Source organism: Malaclemys terrapin, chromosome 14 (genome assembly GCF_027887155.1).
Source record: "Malaclemys terrapin pileata isolate rMalTer1 chromosome 14, rMalTer1.hap1, whole genome shotgun sequence".
Taxonomy (NCBI): domain Eukaryota; kingdom Metazoa; phylum Chordata; order Testudines; family Emydidae; genus Malaclemys; species Malaclemys terrapin.
The window spans coordinates 40,709,851-40,726,952 of NC_071518.1; the positions used below are offsets into that span (position 1 = coordinate 40,709,851).

At 54.3% G+C, this 17,102-nt stretch overlaps 1 protein-coding gene across 1 annotated transcript in view; it reads right to left on the reverse strand.

Moving 5' to 3' along the window:
• The window catches only part of VAC14 (VAC14 component of PIKFYVE complex), a 194,579-nt gene that overhangs the window by 4,275 nt on the left and 173,202 nt on the right, over nt 1-17,102 (reverse strand). Inside the window, exons 17-18 of the mRNA XM_054048863.1 lie at nt 14,902-14,981; nt 5,950-6,100 (exon numbers count right to left, since the gene is read on the reverse strand). Of these exons, the coding sequence (XP_053904838.1) occupies nt 5,950-6,100; nt 14,902-14,981 (231 nt within the window). The remainder of the gene's footprint in view (nt 1-5,949; nt 6,101-14,901; nt 14,982-17,102) is intronic.

A 17,102-nucleotide genomic window follows, 5' to 3' on the forward strand; every position in this document is an offset into this window, starting at 1 on the left:
AAAAAACTGGGTTTGTTTAGTCGGGAGAAGAGAAGACAGAGGGGACCTGATAACAGTTTTCAAGTACATGAAAGGTTGTTACAAGGAGGAGGGAGAAGAATTGTTCTTCTTAATCTCTGAGATAGGACAAGAAGCAATGGATTGAAATTGCAGCAAGGGCGGTTTAGGTTGGACATTAGGAAAAAGTTCCTGTCAGGGTGGTTAAACACTGGAATAAATTGCCCAGGGAGGTTGTGGAATCTCCATCATTGGAGATGTTTAAGAGCAGGTTGGACAAACCCGTCAGGGATGGTCTAGATAATGCTCAGTCCTGCCAGGAGTGCAGGGACTGGACTGGACTAGATGACCTCTCGAGGTCCCTTCCAGTCCTACGATTCTACCGATGCTCCTCAATCCAGACCTGCAGCCCCGAGTAATTCCAGCCCGAGCGCCCCCCAACAGCTCTGCCAATACCCTAAATCCAGACCTGGCCCCTGCTATGCCACTTAGTCCCCCCTGAGCTCTTCTGATGCCCCTCCATCCAGACAGGCACCCCCTGCTATTCCACTCCTAGTCCCCCGGCTCTGCCAAAGCCCCTCCATACTTATGCTCTGGAAAGGCCCCACTGTGCTGGGTGCTGCCCTGAAGAACCTGCAATCCAAGCGGAAGAGCACAGAAGGGGAGGATAATGCACGCAGCTACTCCAGCCCGTGTCTCCTCCCACCCAGCTCCGCCAAGGCTCCTCATGGTGTGCACCAGCCCTGCTATTCCAGGAGGGGAAAAGCGCAAGGCACTAAAACGCCAGTGTTTAATCCTTTCCCACAGCAGTCCGGGAATCCCGCCTCCCGGCTCCTGCTGGCTGCCTCTGCCTGCACTGCTTAGGAAGCTGGACTTGGCCAGATCATAAAGAGCGTTTGTCTCCTCAAGATTAATTGGAATTAGGAGCAAACCTGAGACCCGTCTGCGTGTCCGAGGTAGTGCTTCCCACCCTCGGCAGCGCTGAGACACTGGCGGGAGGAGAGGTTTCCCCTGGCCTGGATATTTGGGGGAGGGAGGCCAATCCACAGAGCTTGACATTTGGGAAATCAACAACCCCTACCTACACACACAAGGTGATTGACGAGGAGGGGCAGAAACAGACAGGGCCTGTTTGTTGAGCTTTGAAGAGCTTAGAAGGGGAAGAAAAAACAACCCCCCACTGAAGGCTTAACCCTTCAGACACCCACTACATGCTGCAGAGCAGCAGAGAATATCTCTGAAACGCTTAGACAGACAGCGCTGAATGGCCCAGTTTCTCCTGCTGAATCAGATGCTGCTTGAGTTCCTGTTCCAGCCAGTGGGTATCTCCGCTCAGTGGCTGGGAAGACAGAACCGCTGGGCGAGGGGGTGGCAAGCAGCTGCCCTGGCAAGGAGCAAGATGCCAGTTTGCTGGGAGGTCAGCACTGATTGGGGGCCCCCGGGAGGGGCGGGAACAGACACTGCTACTCTGCTTAGCAAGTGGCTAACGCTCCCTCCAGAGCCAGGCATGCTGAGCCAAGCGACTGGCCTAGGCCATGTTATGCCTGGAAGTGCCATGCAGTGCTTGGGGAAACTCCTGCCATGGCTCTTATCTCACAGGGTCCCTAGGGCCCCTGCTGATTCTCCCTCCTGGCCGCCTTGTTCCAAGGAAGCCATGCTGGCCAGCTGAAGGCAAGCGTGTCTGCCCAAGGTCCTGTCTACACTGGGCCGGGACAGTGGTGGGAAACATGCGGCCAAGATCCGGCTCCTGGTGCTTGTGCTGTCAGAGCAGGCAGGGCTCATGGGCTGACACCATGTGATTACCTGGGTCCCTATCATGACCACAACATACTATTTATTTTCTCTAAAGCCATAGATCTACCTGGCTTGGCTAGCTCTGCTCCCAGTCCAGTGTGGACAAGACGTAACAGAGCAGGCCACGCACTGAGAAGTAACACTTCCTGATCCCCCAACTCCCCACTACTTCACCGAACTCAGGGGATGAGGTTCTGCCAAGCACTTTGCTCCACTGAACTCACTAGGGAAGTGTGGGGCAGCAGGCCCCTGCTACTCCCTTGGTAGGTACAGCATCCCCACAAGCCCAGTCCCACTGGCCAAGTATAGTGCCCTCTTTGGGTTACTGCCATGGGGCAGGACCGTAAAACAAATGCTTTGAGGTTGGGGGAGTTCCTTGCCCCTGGCTTTCCACCTGCACTGCTCAGAGGCTGAGGGGAAGAGCACAAGGCAAAGAGAGAGGCCAGAGGAGCACTGCGAGGGTCACAGGCCGAGAGCCCAGCAGAGTGCAGCCCCATCATGCCGGCTGAGCGCTGGTCACCTCCACTCCACTGCACTGGGCTGCTGGCGGCATTTACTTGTGGGCAAGCGTCTGTGAAGCCAAAGTGCAAAGAGCACTAGCCTGAGACAAGCGTCATGTGGGCAGGCACTGAGTCCTGCAGGCAGATGCCAACGGGCACGCCGCACCCCTGCAGCACCACCACCACTGCTGCTCCAGGCCTGCGAAGGGGTGGCCAAGGGCACCTGCAACGAGCCTTTTGCCACGAGGTTTGGCCTCTGGTTGCTAGTGACCAGAGTGCATTACCAGCTCCTTGGAGCTCATGTAAGAAGGATCGATGGCCTTAGTCTTGTTCATAGGGGACAGATGGCCGCTTCCGTCACCGCTGGCCCCTCAGCAGACAGGCTGAGATGAGGAATGGGGCACAGAATCCCCCCCCAGCAGCGAGACCCTCCACGGGAGGAAGGACGCGCTGGAGGCCATGGTACATTTGTTTGGGATGGCCAGTTGTGCTGCAGTTTGGAGATGTAAAGCCTACAGGGAGTGACAGCACTCAGCTCCCTTTCACACGGACTGTGGCCCTCGCGAACCTGGCCCCCCACAGCAGGATGGCCAGCATGCTAAGCCACCAGACTGCGGCTCTTTTAAATGCTGCAAACAGTCTGTGTTAGGCAAGGTTCTGCCATCTCTCTCTGGAGTTGGGGGTTTCTCTGAAGACAATTGCCGCGTGGTAGTTGAAACCTCAGGAACCACAAGAGGCACCGTGGGCTAATAGGTAGGACACTGGATTGACTGTCCTGGGCTCTAATTCCAGATGTGCCCCTGGCCTGCTGGGTGACCTAGAGAGGCACACCTCAGTGCCTCAGGTCCCGCCCCCTCGTCTTGTCTATTCAGACTGTAAAGCTGCGGGGGCAGGGATGGCCTCTCACTTTGTGTCTAGCACAATGGATGCAGAACTGTAACAGACTGGAACGGACGTGCAACTCTCCTGTGCCGACCCCCACTCTTGGATTAAGAGATTAACCCAAGGCTCAGAGATGGGGAACCCAGGGAAATTCACATCTAGGAATAAATGCAACAGTCTTCTCTGCAGAGAGACGTTTAAGAAGAGAGCTAGTCCGTACACGGAGTGCAGACAAAGGAGATGGGACACCTTGATGGAGATGGAAAACCCGCCAGGCATCTCTGTCCAGGCAGTGGGTTGACCCCTTTCCCCCACGGCTTCCCCCTACCCCAGCTGGCTCTCCCAAGGAGGGGTAGCTTGCTCTGTTAGGAGAGCGGGCTTCCACGTTTAATGGAATGTAGGTCACAGTTAATCAGATAGTCTGTCTGACAGCTCTGATTGCTCCAAAAGCCCGTAGTCGGGGGCGCAGGGAGGAAAACCTCCCCCCCCGAACACACACACAAATAACTGCTCACACTCAAAAAAATACCCTGGCTGAGAACAGAGGCCAATGCTCCGGAACACACAGGCCGGGCAGCGCGAGGCTCTGGATAACGAGGGACGAGGGAAAAGGCAAGGATCTGCTTTCGGCCCATCTTGGAACGTTGTCCCCATGGCTTTGCAGAGGAGGGATAAGTCTTTAATGTCTCCAGAAGGGATGTGCCGCCGCTAAGGAGCAGCCCTCCCCGGTCATTAGCCTGGACTTTGAAAGAGCTACTTCCCCGCCAAGTGGGGCAGCCCAGCCGAACGGAGACGGGGTGGGCTCACCTGGGCCAGGGCGAAGATGTCCCTAGGAGCCCTCCCCACCACAGCCAAGAGACGCCTCATCAGTGCCAAGAGAAGAGGAGAGCCACATACACTGGGACACTTTATGCCTGGCACTGATTTTATGATAGCGAAGGATTAACAGCACAGGCTGGAGACCCTGGCATGCCACAGCTTCCCTCTCCCAGGAGGCCTTGCCTGACCGGCCACCCTCAGCCCTAGCTGCATTCTGCGCCAGAGATTTCATACCATGATGGACAGATGTCCAGCAAGGATCAGAACCTGGCCGGCCTGGGCCAGCCTGAAGAGCGAAGCAGCAAGGCAAGCCCTGATCTCTGTCTCCAAGCCGGAGGGCCCCAGCCACTAGGTCCCTGGGTCAGCCCCCCCTTGCTGCGCCGTGTGCCCAGCTGGAGGGGTCCACGCTCCGGCTGGAGAGCTCGCTGCCTGCAGCAGGACGCAGAGCTGGCTCGGTATACAGTAGATGGACATGCCGGGCTGGGCACTGCTCAGGTTCCTGGCCCAGTCTGCATAGCTGATGTCTAGGTCCCTGCCCCTAAGCAGTGTCCCAGCCAGTCCGTAGAGTTGAAGCCAGAAGGGGCCATTATGATCATGTAGCCTGAGCTCTGGCGTAACCAGAATCAGGTGCACCGAGGGGCTGTGCTGCTGCCCAGCAGCGTAGGGGCCAAGAGCAGCAGACACATCCCAGGCAGGCGACTGTTGGCGAGACGATCGATGGCTCTCAAAGGCCAGAGTAGCCCGGGCCCGGCAGGGCTGCTAGCACTGGTGTGCGCGCTGCAGTGGCCGGCTAGGGGGAAAAGGGCTGAAGCAGCTCCCAGGGTAGGAGGCCGAGTGTGAGACGCGCTGGCTCCCCACGACGCCCGGTGCTGGGTGGGCTCCCCGCGGCTGTTCCTAACAAGCTGGGGCAGCTGAGGGGAGCTGCGCCGGTCTCCATTCAGTGAAAATCTGCTCCAGGGCTCTGCTTGTTTCCATGGCGACCCTGCAAGTGAAATTTTCCATCCCGGATGCCAAATGCCTGTGGATGAGGCACAGCCCTCCAAGGGTTACCAAATATAGACAAAAGCCGAGCGAGCGCTGCTCAGTGCAGGGCAGGAGCGCGCCCAGAGCACGGGCAGGCGGCAGCGTGCAGCAGGAAGCCTCAGGCCTGACACCCAGCGCTGCGGGCAGGTGCCTCAGAGCAAGGCCCTGCTGCTGCTCGCACAGAGAAGGGGTCAGGTCTGGCCTGCCAAACGGCTCATACGCCGTACCGCTCCAGAGCCCCACACGTACGTGGTGCCCGCAGGCTGCTCTGCCGCCCTCCACTGCTGCAGAAGGCACCTCAGTGATGTTACCGGAGGGTGAGAGTCGCAGCCCCCGCTCTGCTCTAAACACATGCCCGTGTCTCTCTCCAACTACCCACTGCCGCTCATGAGGTCCCAGCATGCATTGCTCCATCTTGATGCAAGCAGCCAAGTCTCAGGCCCTTCGGTCCCTACAGGTCACGGCTTTGTATTTAGGATAAGGCCTGCCAAGCTAAATACAATTAGCCGTGTCCTGTGCACTGGTCACTGCCCCACAACTGAGCACAGTTCAGGCCCCCCCGCCCCCGATGTCACTATTCTTCCTCATCAGGATTGCCCTTCGAACTCCCCGCACCGGGCTGCGAGGGCCCCAGCCCACGCTGCATCACTGAAGGAGTGGAGGCAGCTCAGCACCTGCAGGATTGGACCTTCAGAAGGGATGTTGCCGAGCCAGGAGCATAGTGTATCGGGAGCTCTAGGTTTAGGACCAACGTGGGCTGTGCCCTGAGGATACCACAGACACTGCTGGCAGGAATGCAAGAGGACGGCATGCACTTCCAGGGCCTCTAGATCAGGGCAGTCTCTGCAGAGGGCTGGAGTCCCAGCCTCCCTGTGACACTGTCGGGGCCATAGCGAAAGGGGAAGGAGTTACTCCCCCAGCTGGTGTCACTCACGTGGTCTGCAGGAGCTCGGGGTTGGGGACGCACTGCAGCCGGTGGGAGAGGAGCTGGAAGGCACTGCTCTGAGGCAGAAGCATCAGCAGCCCGTAGAGAGCCTTGATCAGGTAGGGGTTATTCTTCACGTCCAGCAGCTGCAGGCGCAGATCTGTGGCCAGAACAGACAGGCAATCAATGGAGGTGAAAACAATCCTTCCATCCGGCAGCCAGACCCCGCACCAAGCCCTCTGCGTGGGTGCAGAGAGAGATCTGGGTCGTTCTTTACAAACCACCCCAAACTTCTCCCAGTTGGCCCAGGAAAGCACCTCCTGGGTGCCATGCACTCATCTGCTTTCAGAGACTGGCAAGCACAACCCCCCGAGGTCCCGTTATTCTCTACCCCACTGCTTTCATGTACCCTTGCTTCCAACACCCAGGAGTCCCCTTCCAGCACCTCTAATGCCACGGCAACTTTGTGCCCCTCCCCCTGCGCTAAGCATCTGTGCTTCCAGCAGCAGCACACCCAGTCTGAGTCAGGAAGAGACGCTCCCTTCTAGGCCACTGAGCTGGCCCAATGGCACCCCTCTAAGCCACTGCTTTTGCCCCTGACCTGCAGGCCCGCCACCGTCCCCAGCTCCTGCTGCAGCGTCTCTGCAGGGATGTGATGGCATTTCTCAGGCACAGCCTGAATCTGGATTCCTGCGCCAACAGAGGCAGGCTCAAAACGGCAAAATGCTGCATCTTTTCAGACAAACTGCATTTACAAAGCAGCCCACGGCAGGAGATTGCTACGGAACCCCTGCAGAACGAGACCCGCCAACGAACCGGGGCTGCAGCTCACAGACCCCCTCTCCTTTTCACTTTGGGAAGCAAAATCTACCAGAGTCAGTTGATTGGATGGTTTCCCATTACCATTTCCTTTCTAGGCCTCCCCCTGCTGCACATCCCTTCACCACCTGCAAACAGGTTGCTCACAAATTATCCAGTTTAAGATGTAGTTCTACATTGCAAAGCAGCTCTTTTCTATTCCGCAGATCTACTCCTTGCTGTATTCAGTCAGAATCATAGATGATTAGGGTTGGATTAGGGTTGCATCCGAAGAAGTGGGCTGTAGCCCACGAAAGCTTATGCTCAAATACATTTGTTAGTCTCTAAGGTGCCACAAGGACTCCTGTTCTTTTTGCGGATACAGACTAACACGGCTGCTACTCCGAAACCTAGGGTTGGAAGAGACCTCAGGAGGTCATCTAGTCCAACCCCCTGCTCAAAGCAGGACCAACACCAACTAAATCATCCCAGCCAGGGCTTTGTCAAGCCGGGCCTTAAAAACCTCTAAGAATGGAGATTCCACCACCCTCCCAGTGCTTCACCACCCTCCTAGTGAAATAGTGTTTCCTAATATCCAACCTAAACCTCCCCCACTGCAACTTGAGACCATTACTCCTCGTTCTGTCATCTGGTACCACTGATAACAGTCTAGATCCATCCTCTTTGGAACCCCCCTTCAGGTAGCAGCCTTCAACTATCAAATCCTCCCTCACTCTTCTCTTCTGCAGACTAAATAAGACCAGTTCCCTCAGCCTTTCTTCATAAGCCATGTGCCTCAGCCCCCTAATAATTTTTGTTCCCCTCTGCTGGACTCTCTCCAATTTGTCCACATCCTTTCTGTAGTGGGGGTCCCAAAACTGGACACAATAGTCCAGGTGTGGCCTCATCAGTGCTGAATAGAGGGGAATAATCACGTCCCTCGATCTGCTGGCAATGCTCCTACTAATGCAGCCCAATATGCCGTTAGCCTTCTTGGCAACAAGGGCACACTGCTGACTCATATCCAGCTTCTCGTCCACTGTAATCCCCAGGTCCTTTTCTGCAGAACTGCTGCCTAGCCAGTCGGTCCCCAGCCTGTAGCAGTGCATGGGATTCTTCCATGTTTAGAATGGTTTAGTCATCTCACAACAGAGTTAACACACTGGTTTCTACCTTCTAGCCCTGCAGAGCCAACACAGCTAAGAGAAGGAAGCTGGATTCAATTCCTTGTTGAGCGTCAAAATAGACTTTAGTTAATTCCAACCACAGGATCAAATCCCACCTCCAGTTGCACAGGTGACAGGAAGGGAAGCTTGCAACCATGGATGAGGCACTAGACTAAGGGCTTGTCTATGCTCCAGAGTTCATTTGGATTAAGATATGCTGTGAATTTAAAGGTGCAATAGCTGCTCCAGAATAACTATGTGTAGACAAGCTCTAAGCACTTAGCTTGATTCTCAGATTCCAGGCAAGATTGCAGCTCCAGCAATTAGGAAAAGCCATCTTTCTCGTACACTGAGCAGGTCTGATTTGATCTGGAGGCAGTGACACCACAGACATGGAATTGCATGATGCCATTTGCAGTAGTGCTGTTCTGAATAGCACGACACTTTCACTCTGTATCCGAAGAAGTGAGGTTTTTACTCACGAAAGCTTATGCCCAAATAAATCTGTTAGTCTTTAAGATGCCACCAGACTCCTTGTTGTTTTTGTAGATACAGACTAACACGGCTACCCCCGATACACGACACCGTGAATCGCCCAGAGTGGGTGCTGAAGAGGAACAGACACACATGCAGAAATCAAGCAACCCTGCAGAGATTACAACCGCCACCACCTGCATTAGAAGAAACGGTTGGAGTGCAGAAATCCTGCAGCGGGCCAGGTGGCCTGTGCCATCACCAGAGACTCTTTAGGAATGAAAGAAACACCTCCAGGCCTACCCCAAAGCCTCGCCAGCTGTGAACACGGCACAGCCCTTCCTAGTTACTGCACAGCACAAGCTACACGACACAGACAGAGCAGCAGCAGAGCGAAGAAGAAACCAGCAATAAAAAGAATGAGAGTAGCAATTCTGAGTGCACCGCTGTGCTGCAATGGCTCGAGAGCCAGAGTACCAACCTCCGGGCAGACTCCTGGGCAGCGGCCCCACCCCACGCTGGAGGGGAGTTCTAGCCTTCGATTTCACCAACCAATTGTCACGTTCATACTCCTCGGGCACTATAACAGTCTCAAGAGGGCCACAGAGAGCCCCCCCCGTCCTGCCTTTGTCACAGATGGCCCCTTACGCCAGGATCACAGCAATATTCAGGTTACTCCCAGGTCCAAAGGACCCGCCACGTACCCCAGCTTAATTGCACCTGAGATCCCACACAAAGACAACACTCACAGCCAGTACGATAATAAACTACCTCAAGGTATATTAACTAGGAAATAGAAACCAGAGTTATTGACAAGGGTAAAGCAGGCTAACACAAACACCAATGAGTTCCAATCTTAAATTTCAAAATGAAACAGATGCTTCTATACTAAGGAAGTGTTAGCCGTCTTTTAGGGCTGACCCAGGCTAAGCACTGGGGATCTTTTGCTTATGCCTGGTAATCCTTGTCCCCCAGAGTCCAAGCAGCATAAAGATACCTTTCCTCCTTGTTAGGGGTTTTTATTCCCTTCCCCCTTTCTGCTCAGAGCTGCAAACTCAACTGATGAGTCATGCAAGCGAATTCCTCCCATCTTCACGGGGCTGGGGAAAGTAAACAACAAAGTCTTTTGCCCTCTTTAAGGTTCCGCACTAGTCCCTCGGGTGTCGCTGGGCAGGAGTTAACTCCTTCCACTGGAGACCAGCATAAAAACAACAAGGAGTCTGGTGACATCTTAAAGACTAACAGATTTATTTGGGCATAAGCTTTGGTGAGTAAAAACCTCACTTCTTCGGATGCAAGACCAGCATGTCACACTACTTAGTGGCTCTCCCCCGTCTGGTGAGCTACACAGTCACAGAGACTTACAATGCAAACGCCCACATATTCCCTTGCAATATGGGAGACGGATGCTAGAAGTGAGATTAATGCAGGCAGCAATTTACAATCATTCCATACGCACTAAAACACACTTTGAATTGTAGCACCTATTTTAACAACACTAACACACAAGTGAGTCGGACTGGTCGCAGCTCTGTATTCGTCATTGTTCAACTGAGACCTGGGGTCCTGGGCATGAGCCGAACCCTGCCCTGCCAGTACCACCTGTGGCCAATGCAGATTGGTTTTCCGGTCACTAACCTGTCTCTGACCTACAGATCTAGCTCCAGGCAGGAGAGTTGGATCTGAAGAGCAATCCTCACTCCCCAGCGTGCTTGCGAGGCGGAGACCTGCTGCCTGCTGTATTCCTTGCACATCACTCCCTACAGCAGATCTATGCTAGTAGTAGTCCTGGCTCCCCTGGTGAACTGGCCAAATCGCCCTTCTGGGCCTGTTTCCCCATCGGTAAAATGAGGATGACGACACGGACCCACCTTTGTAAAGTGCTTTGAGATCCCTGCCAATCGCCTCTCCCCACCCACCTACTCTGCCAACGAGCCTCCCTCCGGAAAGGGGGCAGAGCCATGGCACTCACATTTCCATGTCTGCCTGCCCAACCCTGCCAGCTCTCCGCCGTGCTCATATGCAGGTCCTCGGAGCTCTTGGAGAGACCCACGGGAGGGAGGGCTGGAGAGTCCCTCCCTTCCCAGCCCAGGGCCAGGCATTTCCCTGTACCTCACCTGATGTTAGCTGGTTCCCCATCTCAGGGGCAGGCAGCCACCTGGTGCCCCCAGAGCTCAGCAAGCCTCACTGTAGGGGGAGGGCTTACAGAAGTGCACGTCCTTCCACCTTTACTTAACCCATTCCCATCTCAATTAACCAGCCAAGACCATCTCTTCCCCCTCCTCACTCTATGCCAGCCCTGCAGTCCTGGGCTTGTAGCATTACAGGAATTTCCATGGCAACAGGCTGGGATGCAGCAAGATTTCGGAACAAAGCCAGCGAGAGAAGGGGATAAAGGAGAAGATGGACCCAGGGCCCCCGACAGGGGATCATCTTGAAGGCGACCCGAGACTGGGACAGATTAGGAAGTACTAGGTGCTTTAGGGTTTTAGCGTGGATGGGGAGGCGAAGCTGCCCAGAAATCTGTATTTCACATCCTGGGCCCAGGGCTTGGGTGGCGCAATGGTGTGCGTGTGGCCTGAAGGGAGGCGTATTCAGCCCTGACGCCCGACCTGGGCTGTTCAATGGAGCCGGTAAAGAGCATCCCTGTCCCAAGTACACCAAACGTTGCTGTGGAGCGCCAGCAACTTCACCACATTTGCACCCTCTCATCAGGCAGCACCGCGAGCCACTAGTCACACGAGGGATGTGAAATGGAGCTTAAAGTTCAACTCCATTCGCTGCTCAAGGAGAGAAGTGGGCAGGAGAAGCAGCATGAAGCGATCACTACCCACAGAACAGGGCACCCAGCCCGGTGCCAGCCGTGAGGTGGTGGGAGGGCCCGCAGCTCAGCTCATTTTAAGGCACTCTCCCGGTGCACGACAGCTCAGTGCAATGAATCTGCACGCACTGCTTGAGTGCTACCAACCCTTGTAAGGTGCAGCCCAAGACACCAGGGGTAAGCGAGGCACTTTGGGACAGGTTTCCTTCTCTCCCATCTTGCAACGCAAGGGTAGCTAGCATCAGGCAGTCCCACCTCTCGGCTCTGAGTGCCTAAGGAAAGTGTCTGTCACAGGTCACATGTCCCTCGCGCTGCAGATCCTGCTAACCTGTCCCACTGATCTAGGTGGAACGGGGCCAACGGCACAGCGGCTGAAATCAAAGGGCTGCTAATGCTGCTGCACGGCTTGAGCGACGGAGCAGAGCAGCCGGGGTTAGCGTTCCAAGCCAGGGCGCCCAGAGCAGGGAAGGCCCACGCCTGGGGCTCCCACTCACCCTGCATGGATGTTGCCCCGGTCAAGTTGCCATCTGCAGTTGCTGTGTGAAGTGTGTCACAAGATTTAACATGGTCGAGGGTCTGTTTCCTACATGGCACTGGGATCATGTGACACCAACACCCAGAATCGGGACAGGGATCCTCCAAACCCACAGCCACTCTACTTCAGGGGCACGAACACCAGGACATGGAGAGGGCACCCACAGCTTGACTCCTGTGCCCCACAGGGCATCGGTAACTGCAGCTTGGCACCGGCCCCTTGCCCATCACCCAGTTCACTGTCGCCCACTGAAGTTTGCCACACAGGCTCTCTGGTCCCTTTCCCCTTCCTGAGCAGCTGCTGCTGTCAGGAACGTGGTCCCAGCTCCAGCACTGCAGTGTTGCCAACTCAGGTAGTATCTGAGGTTCCGCTCCAAGTTCCAGCTCCTGGAGTCGTGATTATGCAAAACTCAGTTTTCAATTAAAAGAAAAGTTTCTAGCCTCATGGTTGCAGAGAAAAGCTTGACCATGAGCCTCGTGTGCACCCGACCAGCTCGGACCAGAAGAGGAAGGACCAAGCCCAAATTACCTGCTTTTATATGTCATGATTTTAGGCCAATCTCATGATCTTTGGGGGCCTGACTCCCGATCTGTGTATGTTGGGGGTTGGCGATACCATATGTGCACATGCTGTGGGACATCATCATCTCTAGAGCAGGGCTGGAGTAAAGCCCATCATGCCACTGCTACAGCCCCACCCCTCACTCAGCAGTAGCCACGTGGGGTCTCCTTACCGACTACTGGAGCAGCAGCGGGGCACCCTTCCCATTAGCAGCAGTACCGAGCACCCCCCCACACACACACTCACCTCAGCAGCCAAGTGTATCTGATGAGGGGGGACAAGGGCAGGCCTGCTGCACTCTTCTCCTGCCATATATGGAGTCCTCTTCTGGGGTGGGGTTAGTGGGGCTGCTCTCAGGGCAGTGGGCCTTGGAGTTGGCACCCCACTGAAGCATGGGACAGTTCATCCTTCTCTGAGCAATTCTTTCAGGCTCTCTCAGACACAGGCAGACGTTGCTGCACTGGTTACACTCAGGTCACATTTTCAAGCTTTTCTTCCCACTCACGAGGGCTATAAACTTCCTTGGTTTTAAAATGAAAGCTGAGATTCCAGTGTAACCACATGACTCCAGCAGCTGAGGCCCCAAGCAGGGACGTGTAATACTGTGCCTTGGTCCAGCCTTGAATTTCAGCATAGGTGCTCTGGGAAGCTGAACCCTCGCTCTGCATCCACAGTGACAGCTGTTTTCTGCAGCGAGTAACTTTATCCCTTTGTTACCATCACTTCCGGGGTTTCCCAGTCCAGTGAGGCTGTTACCTGCTGTGCCTTGCAGCCACATCCCCTTGGGCTAAGATCACAACACAATTCGGAAGTTAAGCAGTGTCAGGTTGGTCCAAGAGCTGCAGAAAGCAGTTGGGGTAACTCAGCAGCCTTCTGCTCTCTGGGTCTCTTAGACAGGAGGGACAAAAGAAATCTGCTGGCTGAGCCAGTCCATCTGACTGGAAAAGACAGTTACCTTTTTCCATAACCGGTGTGCTTCGGGATGTGTTGCTCATGTCCATTCCATGACCCGTCCTCCTTCCCCAGTGTCTGAGTTTCCGGCAAGAATGAACTGAGGGTTGGGGGGAGCTGGCAGCGCTCCTTATTCCATGGCATATACGTGTCACTCCAGAAGGCACCAGAGCTGGTCCACTATGGATACCACAGAGGGGAAAACTTCCGGCACCGGTGCACATGGCGAGTGCGCACACCTAACATGGAATGGACATGAGCAACACATCTCGAAGAACACCAGCTATTTGCTTTCCTCTGATCACACTCAGTCCCATTGATGAGTTCCTAGAGTTGTATCTTTCCTTTATTCTATTAACGCTCATTTCCTCGACAATACTTCTCAATCAGAGTCTGCATGTGGATTTTAGAGCCCTTAAAATATCGCTCTTAAATCAGAAATTTTGGTCTCTGAGCAAAATTTCCCAAAGGAGCAGGCAGACAGCAAGGAACATACACAACTTACATTCTGTGGAAGCTACTAAAGGTAGGGCTCAAACCCACAGTACATGGGTCCAGCTGAGAGTCAATGACCACAGCACGTCTTCTTGAGCCACACATTTCCCATGACAACATACTACCTGGAAATCCTTGGGCTCTTAACCAAGCCCTAGACTTGCTGTGCATGAACATTTCATTGTCTTTGGCTCAAGCTACTAACATGCCAACCTGGAGTCCGTTAACTTAACCCTGAATAGCTTCAATATAAATCTGCCCTCCTCCCGCAAGGAGCAGTGGGTGCCGTACACTAGCCAAACTCAATCCTGTGTGGCTGAGATAAGTTTGGGGATAATCAGAGTCATAGTCTGAGCCCCGGGTGTGCACAAAACACAAACAGGTGATTTTTGTAACATGATGTTTTCAGGGGGGGCTGTATCCCAGGAACCCCATGCTTAGATGACCCCAAATTTGGACCATTAACCTTACCCCACATTCCCATGAGGCCCAGCAAATTTCGAGACTACCTGCATCAGCGAGTGGATTTTAGAGCACTTAGACTAGACAAACACAACGCAGAGCTGCCACTGCACTATAATGTATCTGAAGAAGTGAGGTTTTTACCCACGAAAGCTTATGCCCAAATAAATCTGTTAGTCTTTAAGGTGCCACCGGACTCCTTGTTGTTTTCGCACTATAATGTTCTCCATCTCTCCATGTATATATCTTCACACAGAGACAGGTATCAGCTTTCCCATGCCACTGCCCTGAGCAGCATCACATATACACAGACTACGTGCAGAAGCCACACACATGAATCTAAGAGGCTCATTTGGAATGGGTTCCCTCTGTTCTTTCCATCTCTTTGTTCAGTGCCAACGCTGTTAGTACTGTTAACCTACATTCGGAGTGCCCTCCCTCCCTGCTGCAGCGATCCAGCGTGTCTCTGATGGACAGTTCTACTGGAGGTCTCACACCGCTCACAGCAAAAAGTCTCATAACTTCTGCTCTATTTATTTGTGCAGCGCTGCCACTTGTGATGAAGGAGCAGGGAGGGGACATGCCCAGGGAGCCTGAGCATGCAGACAGTACATGCACCGGGCGCTCCTTCCCCCACACATGTACACACGCTTCGCTACTAGAAAGCAAATTATGGAAGGGCTCCATATGATCCTTACACGTGAAAATTGGACACTCAATGAGCTGCACCAGCTTGTCTACCTCAGTGAGGAAATCCACTGTGACCTCCAGGTCCCCGCTGGACATGTCTGTTAAGGAAATTCCACCATAAAAGAGGAGCAGCCTTGGTCACCGCTGACCACAGTTTAAGTAGCCAGCAAAGAGGCAGATACTCATGTGTAGCACATAGGGTTGTGCAGATGCAGTGCAGATTACCCCCTGCTTCTCTCTTCCATGTGACCAATTACTGCGTATCTGCTGGGGTTGACCTGCACATCAGAGTCAGGTTTCCAGCTGTACCTCTCACACCTGCATCTGCAGATGGGAAATCACTGCCCAGCAACCAGTGTGTGCATAGAATTACCTGGCTGGGTGCACGCAAGTGCTGATCTGGAAACGTGACCGAGTCTTTTCTAAATATGGGCAGTAAAATATTACTCTGTGTGTGTGTGTGAGAGAGATTGATTATGGTTTCTGGCTTATTTTGGTTTCTGCTCTAATACCCCCCCCCAGCTCCTACTTCAATGGAACTGCTCTGTTCACCACCTATCCACCCATACCATCAAGCTGCAAACAGCTGACTCCTACAGGAAGCTGCACAACAAGTGAGAGTGAGGGGAGGGTGCACAATTAGGCAGTGGCTCAAAGTAGGAGGTTGAAGGAGGCTGCAAGGAGGTGGCCTAGAATTCAAGGGGACCTGGAGTCAACTCTTGAAACCAAGAGTCTCTCCAAGCCCGGAGAAAGTCAGGCTGCCCTTCAAGCCAGCAGTGGGTTTATCGAATGTGGGCCACAGAGATCACTACGAGGAGCTCTCCATAAGGAAAGCGAGTGTTCCCATTAGCATTGTGACAGCCTCCCCTTGCAGCCGGCACTGGGCTCTCGCGGCACCAATCCAAAGCGTTCCCATCTCCTAAGATGAACTCTAGTGCACAGCAGAGGGGATCACTTAGATCACTATCAAGCCTGTGCTTAGGGAAATGTACTTCGGGAGTTTCATGTTTTGCTGGCACATGGAAATAATCATTATGCTCAACATAAACAGTGATGTCAATGGAACCACCGGAGAACCACAGAAAACTGGTCTGGGTCCCGCCAGCAGAGCCCTCAGCGGCTGCCTCTGCCCAGGGCTTTCTAAACAAGGAAGCATTTTTGAGGCTCTGGATGAGCCGGCCAAATAAACCAAGGAACCAAGTGAAGAAACACTCGGCTTAACTAGCAACAGGGGCCGAGGCGAGCCGAGAATCTCACAGGAAGGGCGACAGCTGGATCACACTTGTGCTGAAAACTAAACTAAAGCAGCAGACAGAGCATGAGCCCACAGGCCCCATGTCTGCTGCAGGAATGGCCAGGATTAACCCTGGTTCAGATCCAACCAGGCCAACGCTCGTTTTCCGTCCGCATGGAGGGAGACAACCCCTCCCCCATGTTGTAACACAAATGGGCCGACCCCCAAGCTGCCACAGGGCGTTTCTAAGGACAGACACGTGTCGGGGTCTCCACTGCTGAGTGTGAAAACTCTTTGGGACAGTGACTCTATACAACCCCTGGCAATAGGTGCTACTGTAACATGAATAGCATTGCAAGCATCAGCACTAGGAACGCAGCGCAGGAGCCACCAGCCAGCTGTCATAGCAGCAGCTGGGGGGGCACAAGGATCCCAGGGTGCAGCTGGGATCAGGAGCAGGGGAGAGGAAGGTCAGTGACAGCAGCCAGCTGGCACAATGCCATCAGCTGCTCTCTGTGTGGGGCTGGGACTGGAGACTCCTGCCTTCGCCTTCACCCTGCCCAGGCGGCCGCGGGGCTGAGCTTTGTACCCGTTAGAGGGGAACGGCCCCACTGCTCGGTGGGGCTTTAAGGACAGCAGGGTGACCCCTCCGAGAGCTGCATGAGACAGTGGCCTCAGCTGCAGAAACGGACCCGACGGAGTGGGCACCTGCCAGTGTAAATGATACAGGAGGAGGGGACCCTTCTCTTCCCCAGCCACTGCGCTCCCTGCTGGGCCGTAACAGCCCTGCGGCGCTTTCCTCTCTCTGCACCCACAAAAACGAACCAGAGGGAGAAACTATCCAGCCCCAGCCCAGGAAACACTTCCAGGGCCGTTACTCTCGCTCCCGCAGCAAGGGAGGGTCGAGCTGGTGGGGGACCGACCGGCGCAGCGAGGCTAAGGCAGGCTCCTTGCCCTGGCTCTGCACAGCTCCCC